This window comes from Drosophila guanche, unplaced genomic scaffold (genome assembly GCF_900245975.1).
Source record: "Drosophila guanche unplaced genomic scaffold, DGUA_6, whole genome shotgun sequence".
Classification (NCBI taxonomy): domain Eukaryota; kingdom Metazoa; phylum Arthropoda; class Insecta; order Diptera; family Drosophilidae; genus Drosophila; species Drosophila guanche.
This window is the reverse complement of record NW_022995743.1, coordinates 10,907,675-10,929,472: the sequence shown is the minus strand read 5'-3', so window position 1 is coordinate 10,929,472 and position 21,798 is coordinate 10,907,675. Positions and strand designations below refer to the sequence as shown.

The 21,798-nt window shown below is 44.6% G+C and overlaps 3 protein-coding genes, 1 long non-coding RNA gene and 1 other non-coding gene across 8 annotated transcripts; 3 read left to right on the top strand and 2 right to left on the bottom strand.

The window, feature by feature from the left end:
• Nucleotides 1-66: 66 nt before the first annotated feature.
• LOC117591909 (RING-box protein 2) lies at nucleotides 67-20,219 on the bottom strand. Of its 2 annotated transcripts, none has more exons than XM_034285300.1 (2): nucleotides 19,976-20,219; nucleotides 67-365 (listed from the first exon to the last, which is right to left on the bottom strand). In XM_034285300.1, exons 1-2 carry the CDS (start codon nucleotides 20,142-20,144, stop codon nucleotides 184-186), a joined length of 351 nt encoding a protein of 116 aa, XP_034141191.1. In that variant the 5' UTR covers nucleotides 20,145-20,219; the 3' UTR covers nucleotides 67-183. The 2 variants fall into 2 exon arrangements, with proteins under 2 accessions (XP_034141191.1, XP_034141192.1); XM_034285301.1 differs by lacking the exon at nucleotides 67-365 and adding an exon at nucleotides 19,515-19,582.
• On the top strand, nucleotides 1,130-18,797 carry LOC117591911. Its single transcript, XR_004574499.1, has 3 exons — nucleotides 1,130-1,141; nucleotides 11,939-11,944; nucleotides 18,433-18,797. It is a non-coding gene; the product is annotated as an uncharacterized LOC117591911 (long non-coding RNA).
• Nucleotides 1,964-2,664, top strand: LOC117591908. Its single transcript, XM_034285299.1, has 3 exons — nucleotides 1,964-2,066; nucleotides 2,122-2,457; nucleotides 2,523-2,664. The coding sequence occupies exons 1-3, from the start codon at nucleotides 2,013-2,015 to the stop codon at nucleotides 2,655-2,657; spliced, it is 525 nt and encodes a 174-aa protein (XP_034141190.1). The 5' UTR covers nucleotides 1,964-2,012; the 3' UTR covers nucleotides 2,658-2,664.
• Nucleotides 6,382-6,454, bottom strand: Trnam-cau. Its single transcript has one exon. It is a non-coding gene; the product is annotated as a tRNA-Met (tRNA).
• LOC117591903 (facilitated trehalose transporter Tret1) lies at nucleotides 10,965-18,717 on the top strand. Of its 3 annotated transcripts, XM_034285290.1 has the most exons (8): nucleotides 10,965-11,057; nucleotides 13,515-13,762; nucleotides 14,243-15,201; nucleotides 15,517-15,667; nucleotides 16,818-16,943; nucleotides 17,018-17,803; nucleotides 17,867-18,152; nucleotides 18,223-18,410. In XM_034285290.1, exons 2-8 carry the CDS (start codon nucleotides 13,658-13,660, stop codon nucleotides 18,408-18,410), a joined length of 2,601 nt encoding a protein of 866 aa, XP_034141181.1. In that variant the 5' UTR covers nucleotides 10,965-11,057; nucleotides 13,515-13,657. The 3 variants fall into 3 exon arrangements, with proteins under 3 accessions (XP_034141181.1, XP_034141180.1, XP_034141182.1); XM_034285289.1 differs by lacking the exon at nucleotides 10,965-11,057 and having other exon boundaries at nucleotides 13,658-13,762; nucleotides 18,223-18,717; XM_034285291.1 differs by lacking the exons at nucleotides 10,965-11,057; nucleotides 13,515-13,762; nucleotides 14,243-15,201; nucleotides 15,517-15,667 and adding an exon at nucleotides 16,497-16,744.
• Nucleotides 20,220-21,798: the final 1,579 nt, after the last annotated feature.

Below are 21,798 nucleotides of genomic sequence, written 5' to 3'. Positions count from 1 at the left end.
TGTAACTTTTTTGCTTTTTTTTTTTCCCGGTTACTTGGCTGTAACTGAAGAAACGCATCTTTTGAATGGTTTTCATTTATACTTGTTACATATTCGCTTTATTTGTATTATTTTTTAGACAGTAGCAGACTTTTACAAAAACTTAATTAAGTGCTAATGGATCGAGTGGAATTTCAATGTGATTTACTTTCCCATGCGCTGAATGGACCACTCCTGCTGGCAGAGCGGACACCGGTTGTTCTGCTTGACCCACAGCGACATGCAGCAATGGTGGAACGAGTGGTTGCATTCGCCCCAAACCACCACACAATCCTGGCGTCCCATAACATCTCGCTTGTTGTCCGCCTGGCAGCGCAGACACGAATCTGGAAGAGAGTAAGGGAAGAGAACAGATTCGTTAGCAACTGACGACAATGAAGAGTACGGGTGTAGACTGATCTTCAAGTGCACTTGGCACTTGGCAATGCTAGAGCCGCGTCAAATACGCCACCAGCGGCATTGAGCGACAATTAGCCGGCTCGATCTTTGCCCAGCAAACGCTTCCCTCAATCACATTATGATGCACAAGCCCTTTCTATTTGCAGAATGTCTACGTATTTATAGAGTGTTAACTTCGTTATGCAAGACAAACAGCATGAGGCTTATCATAATTCATGTTAATATCGAAAATCACCTCAAATGGCAGACATTTGATATGTGCAGGGTCCCGCCAGCAACGCGCTTCATTCAGAAAATATTCACACCAGAAACAGCCAGTACTTTCATTCAACAAAAAGTGCAATGAAAATCATAAATTCACTCAACCCAAGGGGAACGAGCCTTTACCCCGTTTTTTGGGTGGGTTTCGTGGGAGAGGTCACTGACTCAGCGGCCCAAATTTGGGAACGCATCGGTTTTCACTGTCCAAAAAACGATTTCTCAGAAGCGCTCCAATATTTCGCCAAGTCAATGCAAAAATGGTTCAATCATTGCCTCTGTGTGTGTGTGTGTGTGGATCGGTCATCACCTGAGCCGCTTGAGAAGACCTGCTGCTGGTGCAGGTGTTGGTGTTCACATTTCGAAATATGAGCGCGTTGGCAGAAAATTTACAATCCAATCCAATCCAATCCAATCCAATCCAGCTAAATGCGTCGTCGTCATCGTCGTTCTACATGAAGTGAGGCATCAAGTATACGCCGCTGTGGCTGCCGTTGCATCGTTCAATGCTGCTGACTGGGGCAGAAAGAATAATGCCATAGCCGGCCAGGGAGTCGACCAGCAGACACCCGCCACTCGGATTTGTTTCAGGTAAATCGAATCAATTTGGGGATTTTTTTAAATTTTATTAACGAATTTTAATCGTTGTTGGGGCATTCAATTATATTTATATGCGATGCCCATATACCCCGCTTGTGTGTCAGGGAAGTGTACATCCATAAGTACAAGGGAAATGTGACCACTTCGATGAGTCAAAGAATTATGTTTTGTGGTGTGAAAAATTACCATTCGATTTCCCTGATTCATGTTTTTACTTAATTTTGTATTTCTTTTCATAGCTGTAATTGAAAACCGAACGACAACAGGAAATTGTTAACATATTTCCAAGAATTTCGATGCAGTTTTTGTCAACGAAGTCAATAGCCGTTCGGGATGGGATGGGATGGGTTGGAATGGGGTGGGAGTAGAAGCAGGGCTCTAAGCGAGGCTTAAATGCGTTCTTTAAATAAATTATTGCTTATGTGGGCGGTAATTTGTAATGGGTTTGGATGGGATGGGCGATTGAGTTGGGGTTACAGAAAATGGCACCTAATTGCGTCGTTCATTTGGGATCTATAAATATGATTCATTATTCGAAGGTTTACTCCGATTTCAATCATCAAAGCGTTTGTTATAGTTTAGAGCACTCTCCGTTAGGGCATCCTATTGTGTTAATCATATTTCGATGGATTTATAATAGCTAAAATTGTAAGCAAAAGCGCCTAGCAGATCGCTTAACTCTGAGTCGCGCAATTTCCAGTACGCATTACGTGAAAATGCGCTCGAACCTGATGCTACTTTTGTTGGCAGTCCTGCTCCAAATAACGAGAGTGAGTAAGTTTCAGCTGGGTTTCAGCCGCTTAAAGTCGCCTCTTTTGCTTGCAGGCGACACGCCTGCTGAAATTCACCAACGTCAAGTGCCAGGATTTACCCACAACGGCGGGTCTCACCAGATACGATTACTGCCGCCTGAAGGTGGTGCGGCGCAACCATGTGGAGCTCTCGCTTAAGGTCAGCCTGCTGCAGCTGCCTGTGCGGAATCTGACCACGCGACTGCAGTGCTTTCAGCGTCGCGACGGCTACCGCCCCTTCATGTACAACGTTCTCTTCGATTTCTGCAAACTGATGGACGGCAGACGCCGTGAACTGTCCTTCGAGCGCTTCGTCTTCGATGCCATCAGCAAGCACAGCAACTTCAATCACTCCTGTCCCTGGAAGGAGGTGCGTTCTAAGAATCGGGTGTGTGTTATCCAGCTAATATTCTCGTATCTCCCTCACCCACTTAGAACCACATGACGGTGGAGAAGTTTGCCCTGGATCCAACGTTAATAAATGTGCCATTCCCTGCGGGGGTCTTCACCTTTTACGCATACGGCATACCACGCACATTGACACAAGTGTTTTTCGAGAAGGCCGACTGAAGACCGAGCACAGGAAAATGATCATAATAAACATATGTTTTTCAGTGTCTCGTGTACTTATTGATGGGTATGTGCATTGAATTGCGCAGGAAGAAATTTCTAGAAACGTTTCGATATTCAATCAAATATCATAGCTATTTTCAATTTCCCTACAGTATTTATTAATGGGTGTCTGCTCTGCCAGTTTTGTTCATCGATTTGGTTTGCTTCCCTATTTAGTTATAAATGTGCGGCAATGTGGCAGTCAATCAAGTCAATAAACAATAATTACGATCGTCTAGTTGGCTCGGCGATGGAATATTTTTTTAGAGGGCTCGTTGTTGAGTGGGCCTGTCCCAGGAACAGTGGAACAGTTTGGGCAAATATGCTACAAAAAATATCCTTCATTTTTAGTTTTCATAGCTATTCATTTATACAAATCTTTCATTTCAAAAATTCTAGAAAAATGAGTCAAACAAAATAATCCCACAGTAGAGACAGGGAAGGAATCTCTACTGCGTCGTTGGAAATCTTCGAATTGATTTATTCATTCGACTCTTTGCCAATTGCGATCGTTCAGTTTGTAGTTGTAGGGCCTGCCTCCAGGGGGTGTGTCTTGGGAATTGGTAAATATATATTATATAGTAGAAGAGTTATGCAGATGCATGCAAAGCGACAGCCAGACGATAGTTGAGCACCAACCGGGTTAAGTACAAAATGTTTATTGTCAGATCACACGAATCACAGACAAAACGAAACGTGACAATGACGCGGTTCAACCCACACCAAGACCCAGTTTCAGGGACTATCCAGCAGTGCATTACATAATCAAATAGCTGACAAATACCCCCACCAAAAGGCTGATTCAAATATCATTCAACAGGATAATTTCGATATATTCTTTATGCTATTTCCAGTATAGACTCCCTCTGCCGATATCTTGAAATGCAGCGCCACTGAAGGCCGACTGTCTGAGTTAAACCTGTTCGACGGGCACCCAGAGATTGTATTTGATTTTGTTCAATGAAATGACTACAAGTCGGCCGATACATTCCGACAGTTGTGGCCATTCAAGTTCCAGTTTGCTGCACCTGACCAGACCGGACGGCGGTCTATGGATGGAGCTCTGTGGCTGGGTGAAGCGCATCTAATCGAGTCTGGCGCGGTGTATGCAAATGTCGTGCCTCACCGTCTGTGCCCCACCCCTGCTGTTATGCAAGTTCAAGGTTAGCGGGTGCAACGGATGTCTGTCTGGGATCGGGAGCTAAATTTAGCCTCGCAAGTTCTCGCTAGATCTCGCACATGTGACCAGCCCATTCTCGCGCCCAACGACACCCCAATGACTATTTTATCGGGACGATAATATGTCTCTTATCTATCGATTCAAGCGCCCCCCTTAAGCCCCCCCACTGTGTCGCATGTTTTCTTGGAAAGCTCTGTGGGCAGTGCTTCGTTTCACGTATCACGTTGCACGATTCGTTCTGGTTACTTATCTGCCGTTGCCCGCTCTCCAGCACACAACTCGTTTTCTGTTCGGCTGTAACGGTCTCGCTTACGTGACGTCACACACGGGGGCTTGTCGCTTGCCGCCCCAGCAGCCGCCAACAGGCGCCAACAAACAGCAAAACGAACGTGCCCCCTAAAACCAGCTGCTCTCTGCTCTCTGCTCTCTTTCTCGCTGCTGCTGCGCTAAGCGGGCGCTGCGCTCTCTTAAGTGCATGCATCCCCAGCCTCAGGCGGAAAGTGGAGAGAGAGCAAAAGAGAACAAGAGCGAGGCACATTGGGAGATCTCTCTTTTTGTTGGTGTTTGTGCATTCAAGGTGCATTTTTTTGGGGTGAGGTGAGTCTGCATGGAAATATACTCTGATGGTGGACATTTTGACAGTGCGGAAGATTTTTTTTCCGACTTTTTCACAGATCACTTGACAGCGCATTTCTGTGGAAAGTCACACATGTGACCAAGATTTAGGTGTGAATGTTAGTGGGCAACTGTTAACATCACGCTCCCTACACAAGGGACGCTCGGCGCAAGGAGTTGGAACCAATTAACAAGCTATACATTATGGGATAATACAATGGAAGTACTTCGCATGTATGAGAGATCATCCAACAAGTGAGTGATCAGATATTTGAGAATAATGATCTAGGGTTTGGATCTAGAAAGGAAAACCTTTCCACCAATCCCTCAACAAATTATTCTCAATATATGTATTTCAAGGTTGTCCAAGTGCAGCTAACCCAGTGACCAACTTGGCCGCATCTGCATCACGTGGGGGCGACAGATCTCGAGAACATTTCTGCAACGTTCGCTGTAAAGTGGCGCAGATAACGAACGACACACACACACAGAAACCTATGCACTTTTGGGCTGGCAAGTGGTAGAACCCTGCATCATACACCATCCACCAGAGACCAAGGCAGAGACCGAGAGCGCAAAGATCAGCGAACGAAGAGGGAGAGGCACAGACGGGGAAAATACTGTGCAAACTTGAAATATTTACAGTATGGGTCTCACACATTGAATGCCAGAATCGATGGGAACCGGCAGAGAGACGAAGAGAGTGAATCATGTTTCGGTTGCGGCGACAGCGACAAGCATAGCTCCATGACAGTGGAGGCGCCCCACAAAGTGAACGGAAAATTTTGTGATTGCTTGAAATGATTTTTTTTCTTCTTCTCTTTTTTTAGTCATTTTTTAAATGTTTGCACCCTGCATTTGGACTCTGTCCCCCATGGAATTCTGTGGTGTGCGTGTCAGTGGTCTGGTCTGGTACATTTCCATAAAATTTTCCATTTGTCTTAAATATAGGATCTGCGCACAGGCGTCTCCACCTCCTGGAGTAGCATCACATACGAGTGTCATTGTCTCGCGTCTTGCGTAGCGAAAGCTGTTTCTTTTTTATCTTAATTCGCTTTCTGGTCTTTTCTTTTTGTTTGTTTCGATCCCGATCCCCAACGCGCTGGCCTTGGAACAGTTTTTTGGCACGCTTTACATAAGGCAAAGGGGTGTCATATGAAAGCATCAGCAGATATGCTGCCACATCCAGGAGGTGTCCGTTGTAATTCCTTGAAATTTGTGATGCTACAGGGGTAGTATCGTGTTTTTCATTCGAAATAAAAGACACTCAATTGTTAGACTGCAAGTTTTAGTACGACCAATGGCAATACAAATTAGAATAATTATAATAATCTCGTATATCCCAAATCGACCGCGTGACATTCATTCGGCATGGCTGTGGGCAAACAGCCCAAAATCTCCCATCCACATATCTTGGTGGCGTTGACACTGCACTTGCACCTGCCCTGATCATTGCACTGGCTGGTCGCTGGATTTATTTACTTTGTCTCGTTGTTAGCTGGAAGGTGGCTTTCCATATGGCATCTGAAAGTTAATGTCACTCGTAATGGACGTGTAATTGCCCAGTTAACTGCAACTGTAACTGGCTGCCTGCCTTTTGTAATCGTAATACTCGTCATAATCCCTGTCCGCATGACAGACTAATTTTACTTTACAATTTACGGCATTGCCTGTTTGCTGTTTTTAGGGGCCGGGCCTGTACTTTAAAATGTTATAAACTTCTATGAAAGATATATTGGAACTGCATACTAAATACTACATAAATACTACACTCTCAACGCGTTCAGAGCCTATTAATCAGTCAATATTAAAGTTATTAAATATTATAATATTAAAAAAAGAGAGAAAGATAAGTTTTTTAAGAGAAAAAAACAGAAAAAAGTTACATGCCCCGGGTGAGGCTCGAACTCACGACCTTAAGATTATGAGACTTACGCGCTGCCAACTGCGCCACCGAGGCTATGTTTTTAGCGTTGGCCGATTGTATACTTGAGTATGCCACGTGGCGTGTGGCTGTTCCAGGGACTGTAACTGCATTTCGCATGGACTTTTGTTATTGTACAGAACAACGATATGATATCGAAATTACTTGCCCTTGACCGAACATTTTTGCACGTAAATCAAGGCTGTGGAATAATATTATTTCTCGCATATTCGTTCAATATTTGTGCATTAATTGTAAAACAAAAGGTTGCATTCGAGACTGTTTAACTTGAGTAATTGGAATTGCGTTTTGGAATGTTGTCACACACAACGTTTTTTTTTCTTAACTGTGAAGTGAAGAACCAAAGGATTATAATGGGTTTACTTTAGTTGAATATTTAGTTATACGATTATACACAGAGAGACAGGGAAACCAGCTCGTGGTGCTTTCACAGTGGTATGCTAATTAAAATACAGACTACCAGACGGTTACACAACTCTGACCAAATCTGACCTAATACATGCCCTCATCTATCGAATTCTTTTTTTAACCATTTCTGGAATGTGCATATTCATGAAGCCTTTTAAAAATACACGTCTCGTCTTTGCTCGTAATCAATTGAAACTTCCGAAACCTGATAGATACCGTGTTCGAGTATTTTAATCTATTCATAAAACACACACGTAGACTGAATGCAAACATTAATATGTGTGTGTTTGTCTAGTGGCTATGACTAATTAGTCAACGTTAGTCGGCACTCTAGAGTTTTAGCTTGTATTAACGTCAGAAACTTTGCAAAGTTTCGCTGATCGACGGCGGGAAGTTGGCGTGACCTTGAATGAAGGGCACTGGTTTGCCATTTAGCCATAATTGCGTTTACCTGTACAATGCACACGACTGTAGGCAGACAATCGCGCACGAACACTCGCACACACATTTCATTGTCTCTCTCGGTCTCTCTCTCTCTGTTTCTTTTTCTCTGTACAGCTCTCATCTGCACACGTGTTTGCTGTTGTACTAGGTAAGCACCTCTCATTGAAAATTATCCACACAGCAATATACAGCATATGTGTACATATATAAATAGAAAGCAAAAGTCAAATTCTAATGATTAGTTAGCAAAAAAAGAAACAAGAAAATAATATTGTATTGAGCCGAATTTTTAGATACACTTGCAGCTGGATGCCTCCTATTCCATTTTCATGTGCTTTGTTTGCTTCTTTTTCTGATTGGATTATCTTAAGGTGCGCCTTCTAGTGTTGCGAACGTCTTCTTTAAATCATTATACCCTTTCCCAAAGTACAAACGTTTTTGGCTGGGGGCAGCGATCAATTCAGATTTGGTCAGTGACTGGAAAGTTGAAAGTACAGACGTGCATCGATTAAAGCACCAACTAAATTCTGCAAATCGCGATGTTCGTCATAAACCACTAATCAGCAAATCAAATTGTAAATGTTCTAGGTAGGTGAGTGGGGGAATATTCACTATTTATGGCGTACACAGTGGAAGCTTGCGGTTCTTTGTGTTCGTGTGCACTTTTCGCTGTATTAGTTGGAGGCTCGTCTGGGTCTTGCCAAAAGCAACAACGTCACCAGTTCACTACATATGAATACATATGTGCACATACATATGTATGTATGTATTTGACTATAATGCCTGTATATGTATGTACCTTTTTTTTGTGGGCGCGTGATGAGCGACTAAGACAGACAGAGAGGGGGAGCGAGAAGGGTGGTCCCACCTCATCACATGCTTAATTTTACTTTTTGTATTTCATTTAAATGTTATTTTCTCTTGATATTTGTTCTTATTCATTTTATAACACTTCGTCTTTATGCTAATTTTAGCATTTTGGCAAAAAGAGAGAGCAGAGAGCAAGAGAGCGTAAAAAAGATCACGAGAGCCACCGCGTCACAGTGTGCGGGAAGCAGAGAGAGGAACTCTGTGCTGAGAGAGAGAAACGGAATAAATTCGCGTCGTTTGTCGTATTGATGTGATGTGACTCCAACACCAATTAGATAAATAACCTTTTAATGGATTTTCGTAATTTATTTCAATTTGGTCGCAGTGCGAAAGGACTGCCGGGCAGGGAGTTCTTTAATTAGCGCATGGAAAATTTTTACGCACACGCAAACCAATATTTATGTGTGTGCTCTGGCCCACGAACAGCGCAGAGGATGGAAAAAGAGATCTTTCTCTGACGCAATAAGTGAGCAATTGCATCAGCAAATTATACCACACGACCCAATACGTGCGCCTGCGCAGGCTTCAGCTTCGACTCTGCCCCATAGGTTGGTCGGATGAAACAGCAGCTGCTGTCTTGTGGATAAAAACGAACAACTTGATATTCGGGAATGCTTCCATCTTGTAAAAGTGCACCTTGCATTTTTTGCTTGCTGCAAGGAGGAGCGTCATGTTCTCTCTTCCTTCCTCTGTCGCTCTTCCGCGCTGTTGTCAAGCGACCAACCAAAGGCCTACGAACGACTCTCTTCTGGTATGTGGAGCTGCTGGGGGCTCGTCTCTTTGCGATTTAGTTGTTGTTTCTTTTTGTTTTGTTAGCTGCGAGCGTGGTGTCTGCTCTTCTGTTTTTGGCTGTGCCACGCTCTAAAAATAACCAAAGAGGAAGTGTTCGAGTGAGCGACTGCTTTGGCAGCGATCTAAGAGGGAGGTACAGTAATTACGAGAAAGCTCTATGCTCGTTACGTCATGTGAGTGTGTGTGGAACATAACTGATATTGCTATCTAATTTTAGATAGTAGGTAGGCAGGGATTTGCTTGAATCACCTTTTTCCACATGCCCTTCCTCCAGTACGGCATTGTTGCCTCCTCCAGGGACTTCTGCATTGTTTGAAGAGGGTTCATTGCACTTATTTTTTGTACATTTTAAACCACTACGATTTCACGTTTTTCTCTCTCTTCCCTCTCTCTTTCTCTGTTAAGCTCAGTTTCTGCTGTCAATCAAGTTTCGAATTGAAAGCGTTTTTTCCAACATTAACCTACTCTAAAAACAAAACTAAGACCACCAAAAAATCTATCAAACTGTTGAGGCTTTGTTTTTACTTTTCCTCGACTTCTGGCGGAGGGAGCCTTGAGTCATGTCACGCCAAACACACATTCGATCAAATCTGCGCCTAGAGTCGAAGGCAAATCACGGTCGATATGGAAAATAACAACACAAACACTGAACGCATGCTTCGCAGAATCGTGATTAAAAACTTTGCGATAATTGTTCGCTCCACGCCAAGGACAGGGGCGCAGATCCCTGGGGGGTATAAGCAGCACTGAAAACCTCTCTCTGGGGGTAAGTCAAATCTGAGGGGTTAGGTATCAAAAAGGTTCGCTTTTTTTAACTTTAGTCAAATTTCATCAGTAAAAGATCCGATCATGGAAGTCATGGAAACTTGTTTATATCGCTGACTGGCGTCTGTCGCTTGCGTTATTCATGTCTGTATCTACAAATAAACTCACTGGTACTTGGAATTGTAGCGGTCTCATTGGACTGCAATGTTTATGCCACGTTATGAAATACATAGGGGAAGACGAGCCCCCGCTTTTGGGGGCGCGTTTGGCATTTAAAGCGAAATAAATAAGGCAATTAAACTTAAATCGAAGACTGTGAGTGGCGCTCTTGTCCACAATATAGTATTAATTATTTTTCTTATGCTTTTCCATCATCCATCATCATTGCGTCAGGCCCCCGAAAATAAATTGAAATTGGAAATCAGCAAAGGAACAGATGAAATGCTCCTCAAGGCTTCCACAAATTTGCACGCGCCTCAAAGTCAACTTAATAATATTCAATTGAAAATATGTGTGTAAATAAAAATCAATTGATAGGCAGGCACTCACACACAGCATCCAGTGTGGACCATGCCATGCATAACCATAACTGAACAGCGGCCAAAACAAATCAATAAAAATATGAACTGAACGGAATTTCGTCACACCGAACTGGGATTTATCCTGTCTATATTGCATTTCATTCTCAAATGGGAATTTGTTACGCTTGGAAACTGCACTGATCTCTCTCTTGACTCGAACCCATGGGAAACCCACCGGAACTGCATTGATCTCATCTAATGTAATAGCCAAGAGGCTCGTATTCCTTGTAGGGCACACATGTTTTTGATGGTGCCACTGGGTCGCCGGCGGCTCTCACTCTCTTATCCTAGCACTACTACTACGCTAAACGAACGCGTCATCGCCCACACAGCTTCCGAGAAGCAACAACAGTTATATACCTCCAACTAGGAGGCGTTCGTCCAACGCACACTAACGATGAAACAAGACGGGGAGCGAGGCGCAGTGCCAAAGTCAAAACACGGGCGACCCCCATTCATTCATGCCTTCTTTTCGACCTTCGTTCCTCTGCTCACTCTCTGCAGTCTTCAGCGCTCTGCTCTCCCGCTTCAACGCTTCGCCTGTTTGCTCACTCACACACGTGCAGACTCGGAGCGGGAGAGAGACTCTCTGGCGGCCTGTTTTACCGTTGGAGAACAACACACTGTGCACAAAAGCTCAAACGAGTTGTTGCTGCTTCTGCGGAATCGGAATCGGTGTGCGCTATATAAGCGTTGCGCATTCGAATCTCGTACTTCAGTGCCACAATAGTGGATACATTTAGTAGTTTGTTCAAAAGGTAAAAACGAGGCGCTCTCCCGAGCGATAGCTGAACGATAAAAACAGTGAAAACTATAAATTCCACAACAAACTGAGGACTGAATTTCGATTAAAATATTACAAAATAAGTAGCGAAATGCCGCAAAAGTGTAAACTCTTGTTAGCTAGTTATGTATTTCTGCTCCAACCAGTTCCGGTCGGCCCGTAACCTTATCAACTAAAAACTTGTCGCGATTCTCAAGAAATTTATGCAGAAAAAAAAGCGAAAAATAAAATACTACTACAACAATGAGAAGCACCAAGTCTCTGGTCTGTCTGGCGTCAAGCAAAACGTTGATTTTATTGCAAATTTATGCGCATTTTTTGCATACTACGTCAAATGCCAGAAAGAGATGGAAAAGGTTCCTTTAAACCGTTCGAAACAATTTCAAATTTGTAATGAAGCGGCAGTGGCAGTGGCGGTGGATGGACTGGACTGGACTGGACGACACTTGTCTTTGTCGTACCAGATAGATTTCGCCAGCTACCACCACTTTACGTAATGTGTGTTGGCTTTGTGCAATGCAACAAAAACAAAACCAAACCCGAAAACTAAAGAAAGAAAATGAGAAAGAAAAAAAAGGAAAATGCCATTTGATTTGCCAAGGGTAAAACTGCAAATTTTCTGAAAAGAAATGTCGAGAAAACTGTTGAGCGATGCGGGCCAGAGAGCGAGCGATACGGCGATGGTGGCGACCGCGAAATTTCTTAAATTTAGACCACAAATTTTGTTGTTTTTATCGTTAGTTTCTGCGGTGGATATGCATGTTTGTGTGTGTACGTACGAGTATGTAAAATCTTACCCAGTGGGGGCGGGACGCTAAAAATTCCTTGCGAAAAACAAGATGAAATAAATATAAGCGATAGGTGAAATACGAAATATTTCGGAAGCGCGCAAAAAGTGGAAACAAAGTCCAAAGCTAACAATCATCCTTCAGTCACACAGTCCCGTAGTCTCAGTCTCTCAAGAGTCCCACAGTCCAAGTGTGGGCGATGTCTAATTAACTTGAAATTAATTATAATCTGCAACTAAATGTGGAAATTGTCGGCAGTCTTTTGTTCATTTCAGCGCTGCTCATGCAAAAAGTCTGAGTACTACATACACCGAGTACTTTGTCAGCACGAAAACGTTTTTTAAAAATAAAATGCCAAAAGATCATGACAAATGCAAAAACAACATAATCGCAACGTTGCACTGTTGACAAATGAGAGCAGTCAGTTCATACCTGAGTGTGTGTGTGTGTTTGTGTGGCCTTAAGAGAAGCAGGTTCATTCGGCACGTGAGTCGATTTTGTAAGAGAGCAAGCCCAGCCATTCAAAGAGAGACTCGTTTTGAGCGCAGTCTAAGAGCGCGCGTCAGCACGCTTTTCTCGAGCGTGTGCGCGCAAGTGTGAGGCAATAATTTGGGGGGGCTCGTGTTGGGACAGATCAATCGTTTAACATCGCACTAGAGTCTAGATAGCTAGACCCCCGAAAAATAGATATGTGTAGTGATTCACCCATACACACCACACCCCACTCACAAAGCCTCAAATATAATCACGATAGAAATAGTTTCAAGGTTAATGGGAATTTTCGGAACTGCAAATTTTGTATTTGTAATTGCGTTTCAGTCGCAAATCACATAGAACACACATTTATTATACATAAATAGTAATCATTGCAATTGAACTTTGCTTATCAAACTTTGTCCACCGCACCACGCCCCCTCTCGGCATTAAATTGCTAATCGTTATGTCATTCGCCGATAAATATTAGCGCAGAATTTAAAAAAAAGCGCCACCCACATTCCGCGTAGGCAAAGGCAGAGAAGGGTGTGAGCGGGGTACGGTTATGATTGAGCGAAAGAGCGTCCAGAGACGACGTCATGACGCCCACACACAGTCGCTGCCAGCAGTCACATGACGCAGGAAAAGAAGAAAAAGGAAAGGAAAAAAGCTAAAGCCAAGAAAATGCTTGACAAAAACCAAACAAATGAAAATATTTCGCTATTTTTTCTGCGCAGTCATTAATTAGCGGGTGGAAAATTTTAAAAATACATACACACACACGCACATACACATATTTATCTTTTTGCCGCATGCCAAGTATAAAAGATCATAAATAAATTCAAAGAAAGCCAAAACGTTTACAGTGGCTACCAAAAAGAAATTAAAATAAAAGATCAACAAATTTGATGGAATATATTTGAAAAAGGAACATACTTTTGCGACCCACAGTGTTAATGTTGGTCACGCGTGATAGCCAAGGACACTCGCGAAGTGGAAAGTGGGTGTGTGCTGGGTGCCGGGTGCTATCAAAGAGCAAACACATAAATTGCATTCGATAAGAGCGCAGACATCAGACAGTAAAAAGTTACTTAAACTGGTACTAAGTACTGGTGCTACCTGCCAGCAGATAAGTTAACTCAATTTTGCATTCTTTTTTTCCATTGCAGCAAAGACAAAAAGGAATAAAGTCCAGAGGAAGACACTGTTTACCAAGCCAAAAGAGGAAAACAAAACAAAAACCAAATCACTAAGAACTCCCCCATAGAGAAGGACGAGCGATTAGTTCAAGTTCAATCATACAGCTGATAAGATGAGCGGACGCGACAACAGAGGCGCCGGCGGCGGTGGTGGTGGCGGCCACCAGCCCCTGAGCAGCGCCATGGGCAAACTCAAGGAGAAACTAACCAGAGCAGGTGTAAGTACCAATGTTGGGGTAGTCCCCAAGACAAGTGGCGGGCACTAAAGTGCACTTAAGTCAAATGGTAATTCCTTGTAGAGCTTTACTTTCATTTTGCTGTTTAAAGTTGTTTAAATTTGATATTCAAACTAACTTTATCGCCGAAATGCAATTCATTGTCAATTAGAACATAACAAAAACAAAACTGAAAAAAAGAACAACATGGAATAGACACATGACCGATAAGGAGGATGCTGGCTGAACCCCAAGCTGAACCTTTTGTGGCACGGCAGCAGCATAATAATCGCAAAAATATATTTTTTGTGAACGTTCTTGGGCATGGATCGGATTGAAGCGGTTCTGATTGGTGTTGGGGGGACTGGGAGCATGGACGTTGGATTGTTATAATTGCTGCCAAGCCGTTGGCGATATTCATTAATTCGCGTTTGTCTGCCGCGAACAGAGATTAATTTGAGATCAATCTTGAATAAATTGCAGGACGATCAGGGCTATCATCGTGTGGAGAGCAATTTGTCCACATCGAATACGGCCACCAGTTTGGACACAATACTACCGGAGGATCCGTTTCTCTTTCCCCAAGCGGCGCCACATAGGCATCCACAGCCCAGACCACAGCAACAGCCACAGCAACAGCATCAGCATCAACAGCTGCGTTTGCTTGAGGACGAACCACCATTGTCGTTTCGGCCCCTGCTCGAGGACGACGACATCAACGAGCCACCCACACAGGCGCTGCAGCAGCGGACACCGGTGCGTGCCAGCGGCAGCTTGGAGCTGACACCGCTGCCCCCACCACCCACGTCACAGGAGATACGCGAACATCGCGACAGACAGCAGCGCAGCGTGCCCTTGCCCGTGGAGGAGCTGCAGCGTAGCAAGCAATCGCTGAAGGGCTCCCGCGTGTCCTTCGAGAAGAACAACGCCAGCAGCAAGCAGGCAGCGGAGAGCAGCGACGACGACAGCTTCGAGGACAAACGGATCGGGTTCCAGCAGCAGAAGGCCACCAGCGTGGACCACAAGGGCATATTGAAGGACCTGAAGCACATTTTGGCCAACGACAATCGGCGCCAGTTCCAGGCCAAGAAGCACGTCTCGCTGGATGTCAAAGGCACGCGCTTCCTGCAGGATCTGCTGAAGGAGTCATCCTCGGAGGAGGAGTTCCACAAGACGCGACGCGAGTTCCAGGGCCGCAAGCACCAGAGCCTCGATCCGCGTGTCACCTTCAAGCTCGACAAAGTATTACAGGGCTCCAGCACCGACAGCGACGAGGAGGGCGACGACGCCGAGCACAAGCGTCTCATCCATCGGCCCAAGGACATCACCAAGCCAGTCATTATCGACCTCAAGGATTTGGAGAGCGAAAGCGACGAGGACTTTCACACATCGCGCCAGCACTTTCAGCAGCAGCGCTCCATCAGCACAGATTCCCGCAAAAGGTGAGTGCCAAGGGGTCAAAGCATTATCGCTGGATTATTTGTTCGCTCGACGACAAGACAAAATACAAGATTCCACGAAATTATAGACAGTAAATCAATGAGAGATCAGAGACAGAATTACTATTCCAAAAGTTAAGAAAGAAGTTCCAAATGGTCTCCGATCCAGCAGCAAATTCGGCAGCAAAACCTAATGCGTAGCATTTTCCTTTCGCTTTAATTAAAGTGTCTCTGGCGTCAAGTGGAAGACGAATAGTATTTTGATAGTTTAATGACGGTTTAGTCACCTTCTAATCCAACATTGAAACGCAATTTCAGCCGTCGACTGTACGAGATGGATGAGATGGGGAACAAGCGGGGCGAGAACATCCGTCATGCAGTGCCCTTTGTGCGGCAGATAACCGAAGACGGCAAACCCAAGCTGGAGGTCTACAGGCCGACAACGAATCCCATCTATATATGGACACAGGTAGGGTTCAAAAAGACTACAAGAGAGTGTGCTATAGCTATTCCTATTGCTATCACTATTACTATTACTGGTGATCTATATAAGAGTCTCAACCATCCACGAGACGCAACGTGCGACTGACCATTGTCAGCTCGTTAAGCTTGTTGGCGCCGCCTCGCGGCTTTGGATATAGTTATGGATTATGAATGGGCATTAATGCCATCATAAAGCATTCTTTGAGCCAATTTAAGGCCCACGACGTAGGCCCCACATTGTGGGTCAGAGCGGGGCACGCGTGTCGAGTGCTATTTTCGCACGCCTTGAATAATAATTTTCTGCTGCTGCTACTGCTGCTGGCGTTCACTTTAATTGAAATTAACGCATTTAGTTATGGCCGGACTAAAAATACAAGTAGCTGATGGATGGTATTGGATACGAGTCGAATGCAATGGCACTCTGTGCCCCTAAGGGGCTTCCTCCTGGTGTCCGGCAGTTGCACTTTTGCTTCGTCCTCGCCAGAGCTCGCTCGCTCGCTGCCGGACTCCAGCTAAGCCCAGACACGGCACGCAAGCATCTTCATCTTTGAGTGTGGATGCTGCTTATCAATCTCCCTCTCTCTGTGGGTTTTGGCACTCGTAAATAGCGTGATAAGCCTGTAGGCATAATCGATGTGCAGCCAGAGGCAGTAGCAGCAGCAGCAGCAGCAGCAGTCAATAAGTGATAAGCCACCAAAAGTGCATCTACATAACCGCCAGTTACATTATATGTTTTTGTCATTCATGTGTACGTGCCTGAGCCTAACAAATAGATCGCAAAACGGTTCGATTCTCACAAAACTGCAACTGCAAAATGACAAGTTTCAGTTGAGTTTCGTCGGTCAAACGTGCTGAAAGCATTCACAGCAAGGAGTGCAAGGCTTAAAGTGAAAGGCAGCCGCAAACGCAACCTTGTGGCATACATAAGTCAATTAGATCGTTGTGTAGATCCGCATAGAAAGTGTAGAGCTTTGCCAGCATGAAGATCTTGATGCGTGCGGACACTCATGTGTCCTTCTCCGTGCCCGTGGAGGAGCCCAAGGCCATATGCACATTCTCTCAGGTGGATTTCCTATCCAACGCCAATCTCCTTTGATCTATAAAAGTGTTTAACTTGTAATTCAATTTAATTTCAGGTCTTGGCTGCTTTGAGCGTCTCCCTGGGCTCCCTGGTGGTTGGCTTTGTCAGCGCCTACACCTCGCCGGCGTTGGTTTCAATGACCAACGGCAATATCACATCGTTTGAGGTCACAGCACAAGCGGTAAGCAGAAATTCCACGCTTTCCCAGCGTTATTCTTTGCCCATTTAAACCTTTTTTTTTCTCCTCTTTTGCAGGCCTCTTGGGTGGGCGGCATCATGCCTTTGGCTGGTCTTGCGGGCGGCATTGCTGGCGGACCCTTCATTGAGTATTTGGGCAGACGCAACACCATCCTGGCCACCGCCATACCCTTCATTGTCTCCTCGCTGCTGATTGCCTGTGCCGTGAATGTGGCCATGGTGCTCGCGGGACGCTTCCTGGCTGGCTTCTGTGTGGGCATTGCCTCGCTCTCGCTGCCCGTGTACCTAGGCGAGACGGTGCAGCCGGAGGTGCGCGGCACTCTGGGACTGTTGCCAACGGCCTTCGGTAATATTGGCATATTGTTGTGCTTTGTGGCCGGGACATATATGGACTGGTCGATGTTGGCCTTTTTGGGTGCGGCATTGCCGGTGCCGTTCCTCGTCCTCATGTTCCTCATCCCGGAGACGCCGCGCTGGTTTGTGAGCCGCGGCCGGGAGGAGCGTGCCCGCAAGGCACTCACCTGGCTGCGCGGCAAGGAGGCAGATGTGGAGCCGGAGCTTAAGGGACTGATGCGTTCGCAGGCCGACGCCGATCGTCAGGCTACACAGAACAAAATGCTGGAGCTGCTGAAGCGCAACAACCTGAAGCCGCTGTCCATCTCGCTGGGCCTGATGTTCTTCCAGCAGTTGAGCGGCATCAATGCGGTCATTTTCTACACTGTGTCCATATTCAAGGACGCCGGCTCGACCATCGACGGCAACGTGTGCACCATCATTGTGGGTGTTGTCAATTTCCTGGCCACCTTCATTGCCACCCTGCTGATTGATCGCGCCGGACGCAAGGTGAGTGACGAATGAACAAAGCTTGGAGTGCGTTTCCTGACGTCACTTTTCTTTTGCCTGCAGATCCTGCTGTACGTGTCCAACATCGCCATGATCATCACGCTGTTTGTGCTCGGCGGCTTCTTCTACTGCAAGGCCCATGGACCAGATGTCAGCCACCTCGGCTGGCTGCCACTGAGCTGTTTTGTCATCTACATTCTTGGCTTCTCGCTGGGCTTCGGTCCCATCCCCTGGCTGATGATGGGCGAGATTTTGCCGTCGAAGATACGCGGCTCCGCAGCCTCCGTGGCCACCGCCTTCAACTGGTCCTGCACCTTTGTGGTGACCAAGACGTTCCAGGACATGATTGGTGAGCAACCAAAGAAGGAGCTAGAGCTAGAGGTGGATGCTAATGAATGTTTTGTCTTGTCCTTGCTTAGATTTCATGGGCGCACATGGAGCCTTCTGGCTATTTGGATCCATTTGCTTCATTGGCCTGTTCTTTGTGATACTTTATGTGCCCGAGACGCAGGGCAAGACGCTGGAGGATATCGAGCGCAAGATGATGGGCCGTGTGCGGCGCATGTCATCGGTGGCGAACATGAAGCCGCTGGCCTTCAACATGTAAAGAAACACGTTGGAGTCGAGAGTCCATGGCCATAATCAAGGATCTAAATGCGATCAAACCAAATATTAGGCTAGTGCCCTTAGTGCTTAAGTTGTGTAACAGCGCAAAATGGAAGAATAGAAGCAGAAGCCTGGCTGCAGGAGGAGTACTTGGACCTGGGCCTGATATTGTTAGTCCTAGCTATCGTTTAATGCTTAGCAAAACAATTTCCTTTCTACACACATAATTCGTTACTATTATTTATAGCCACTAAGTGCATAGTTTTATTATGTAATGTATGTAAATGTATGTAAATTATGATGAGTTTTAGCCATTAGTTTATTTGTTCATGCATAATTTATCGGTGTACAAACAAAAATGACATCAAAACGTAGAACTAAATCTAAATCTAGAATCCCCGCAACAATCTCCATCGAAAGAAATACACCAATTGGCTATATCGAATATATAATTGTATGCTATACCTAAGTCCTAAGTGTAAACTAATTTAAAACAACAAAAATACAATCAAAAGAACAATTTCAAGTGCATTCTCTCCAGCTGCTGCTGCTGGAATTTCCCATAGCCAAGCAGTCACGCCCCTCTCTCTGGGTCAAAAATGAATGAGCAAATATTTTACATACGACCTTCAGGGTGCACAGTTAACAGTTGGAAACAATGTCAGCGCCTCAAAATACGTGAGTTTCATTGGGTAGAGTCTAAGGCTAAATACAGACGGATGGCCATTCCAAATGCACATGAAAATTGCACTACAAAAATAGAAACGCATTTACGTCCCGTCCCGTCTCGTCTCGCCATCCCGTACAGTCCAGATTCAGTGGCGTTGGCAACAGCATTTTGTATTGTATAATTGACCATTTTCATTTGATATTTTTTATAGACAAACACCGACATTTGGTCGGCTGACGCTCAGCGTAGAGATGCAGATAAGATGCAGGAGGTGCAGCATTACATGGGCCTCGCTTCGATTCGGGGTTTCATTCCTTATCGGATTCCCATTAGCAAATGGAAGATGGCAAGCGGTGCATTCGCCCGATGCCTGACTGCCACTAGACAGATCTTGAAATAGTTGCATCTATTTGTAACCTCCCTACCACTCAATGTAATCTGTTGTTTGATTTGCCTGGATTGAACTGGTTGCAATGGGAGCAGTCACGCACAATGGATTTGTTCTACAATCGTCAACGATGGATTAAACAATGTATTAGGTATGGAAGTGGATAATATAACTAAATATTATACAAATTCTGATGCTATCTAGATATCTGTCCAGGAGTAGAGTCAAGTTTGAGGGCCAGCATTGGGACGGAAGCATGGAGCCACAGCTGCAGAATCTTATAAAGTGGATCCCAGATATTATTAGATTCGAGTTCTCTCTGATTACTCTACCCAGCTGCAGCTCTGCTCTTCCTCTCTCTCTCTTTGTCTCTTTGCTGCCCTTTGTTTTTGATGTTTCAATCGAACCTGCACTTTTCGCTCAACGCTTAAATTTGACAGCAAATGTGGCCAACTTATCAAGTTGTTTAAGTGTATATTTCGTGCCCAATTTAAATGCATTTACTCACCCATTACTTGAACACGGCAAATTGCACAAATATCGCACTCCACGTCCCAGCTCCACATAGCCACCGCGTTCCATTTCTTTAGGGTGAACATATTCTCCGGTTTACTGGATTCGCTGTCATCTGTGGGTCGGTCCATAGAGCTCTCTGGGTCGTCGGCCATGTTGGGCATGTCAAGTGACTTGTGGTTAATTGTTATTTATTGGAAATTAATAAATTGTAAATTGTAAACACAACAGCAATGTGACCGCGGAATTATCGATAAAATATACCGTCAGACCCTACAAAATATACCCAAATATAATATCTCATTTTAAAAATATACCGTGGTCTTAAATCATATGCCTCGATTTTGATGTTCTATTTCATATTACTAGCTTGCAAAGAGTTTTAGTACTGAAACAATAATTTAATCCGATTGAAGAATCATTTTGGCTTATTATAAATACTCCTTTTTATTCGATTGTATACCTATGAATTTTTTATTCAAATCACCCCCTGTACCTATGTATGTAAATGTATGAAACATGTAGAGACACATGTAAGTTAACTGATATAGACTTCGGTTTATACATTGGAGTTACTCAAAGGAAAGCAGCTTTAAAAACTCCCTTAGAAAACCAAGGGAGCTTTCATGGTGCGAAATTTGTACCAAAAATTAAGGTAAACAGGTAAATACGTCACAAAAATTCCAGTGGCGCCAGATAAATTACACCGGCGATTTTAATCCTACGTGGGAAGTTCTCCCAGGAAAGTTCTCTCCTGTGTTCTCTCCTTGTGAACCGGTAGGTATAGTATAGTACGGGCATTTGTATACCCTGTTTTCATGAATTAATATTAAAACATAATTTTCAAAGCTGCTACCAAACATTAATAATGACTTTATCTTATACTGACAGGTTTTTATATATCGATTGACTTGTTTTTGCATTGATTGGAGCCAGATGTCCAAAATGTCTTCAATTCGAGGATGGTACCTCCAAGGTACTAAGTGTTGCTTACCAACCTGGTTTTGAGAATTAGTTTACAGTTTACTGTAAAAACCGTAGCCTGCCTGATAGTATGCTTCTCTAAGTGACAAAGCCAATGCACAGCGCTGCCAGATCGATGAAGCGCTTAACAGCTCTGCGTCTCTTGTATGTAATGGCCAACGTTAATGCTGGTTGATGTGGGCGCTCAATTTAAACGCCTACAGATAATTATTACACCTTAATGTGTGTCTTTTGACTGCAATTGTAATTGCACGCACTTAACAAGCGCAATAAATGCAATGCATTTCGAAATGCAAAACAATTTGGCGCTAGCCAAGCGACGGACACGACACCACGCTACGATTATTGGCCACAAAATGGGGCCATTATGTACCTGCTTCAAGTGTTTTCGTAGCTTATTCCGCTTCAATTGCAACCGGAGCAAAGGCAGCCCAAGCCGTGAATTTGTTGGCAATCTATGAATCGTGTTCATCTTTTCTTTCACATTATGACAGCTCTGGCTGCGGCTCATGGGGTTTTGGTTACACTGAGGCGAGCGTTTCCTGCAATTAATTTGGCAGCTCGATGATGCAATCCCGCCAGCAAATCGCTCCTTGCATAATGGACTGGCCAAAGAATACACACAGCAGCGGCAGCAGAGGAATTGCACAACAGCAACCGGTTTTTCTTTCATTTTTCATTTTCATTTCCATTTTGCTGCCTGTTGTTACCGTTACTCGTACCATCACGTTTCGTTTCGTGTGGGGTGTTCGGTTGGTAATTTTCACTTTCACTGGCTGCCTGCCTCCCCCCAGGCAAGACCCCACCAATAATTAATTCCCCTTTGGCTTTTGG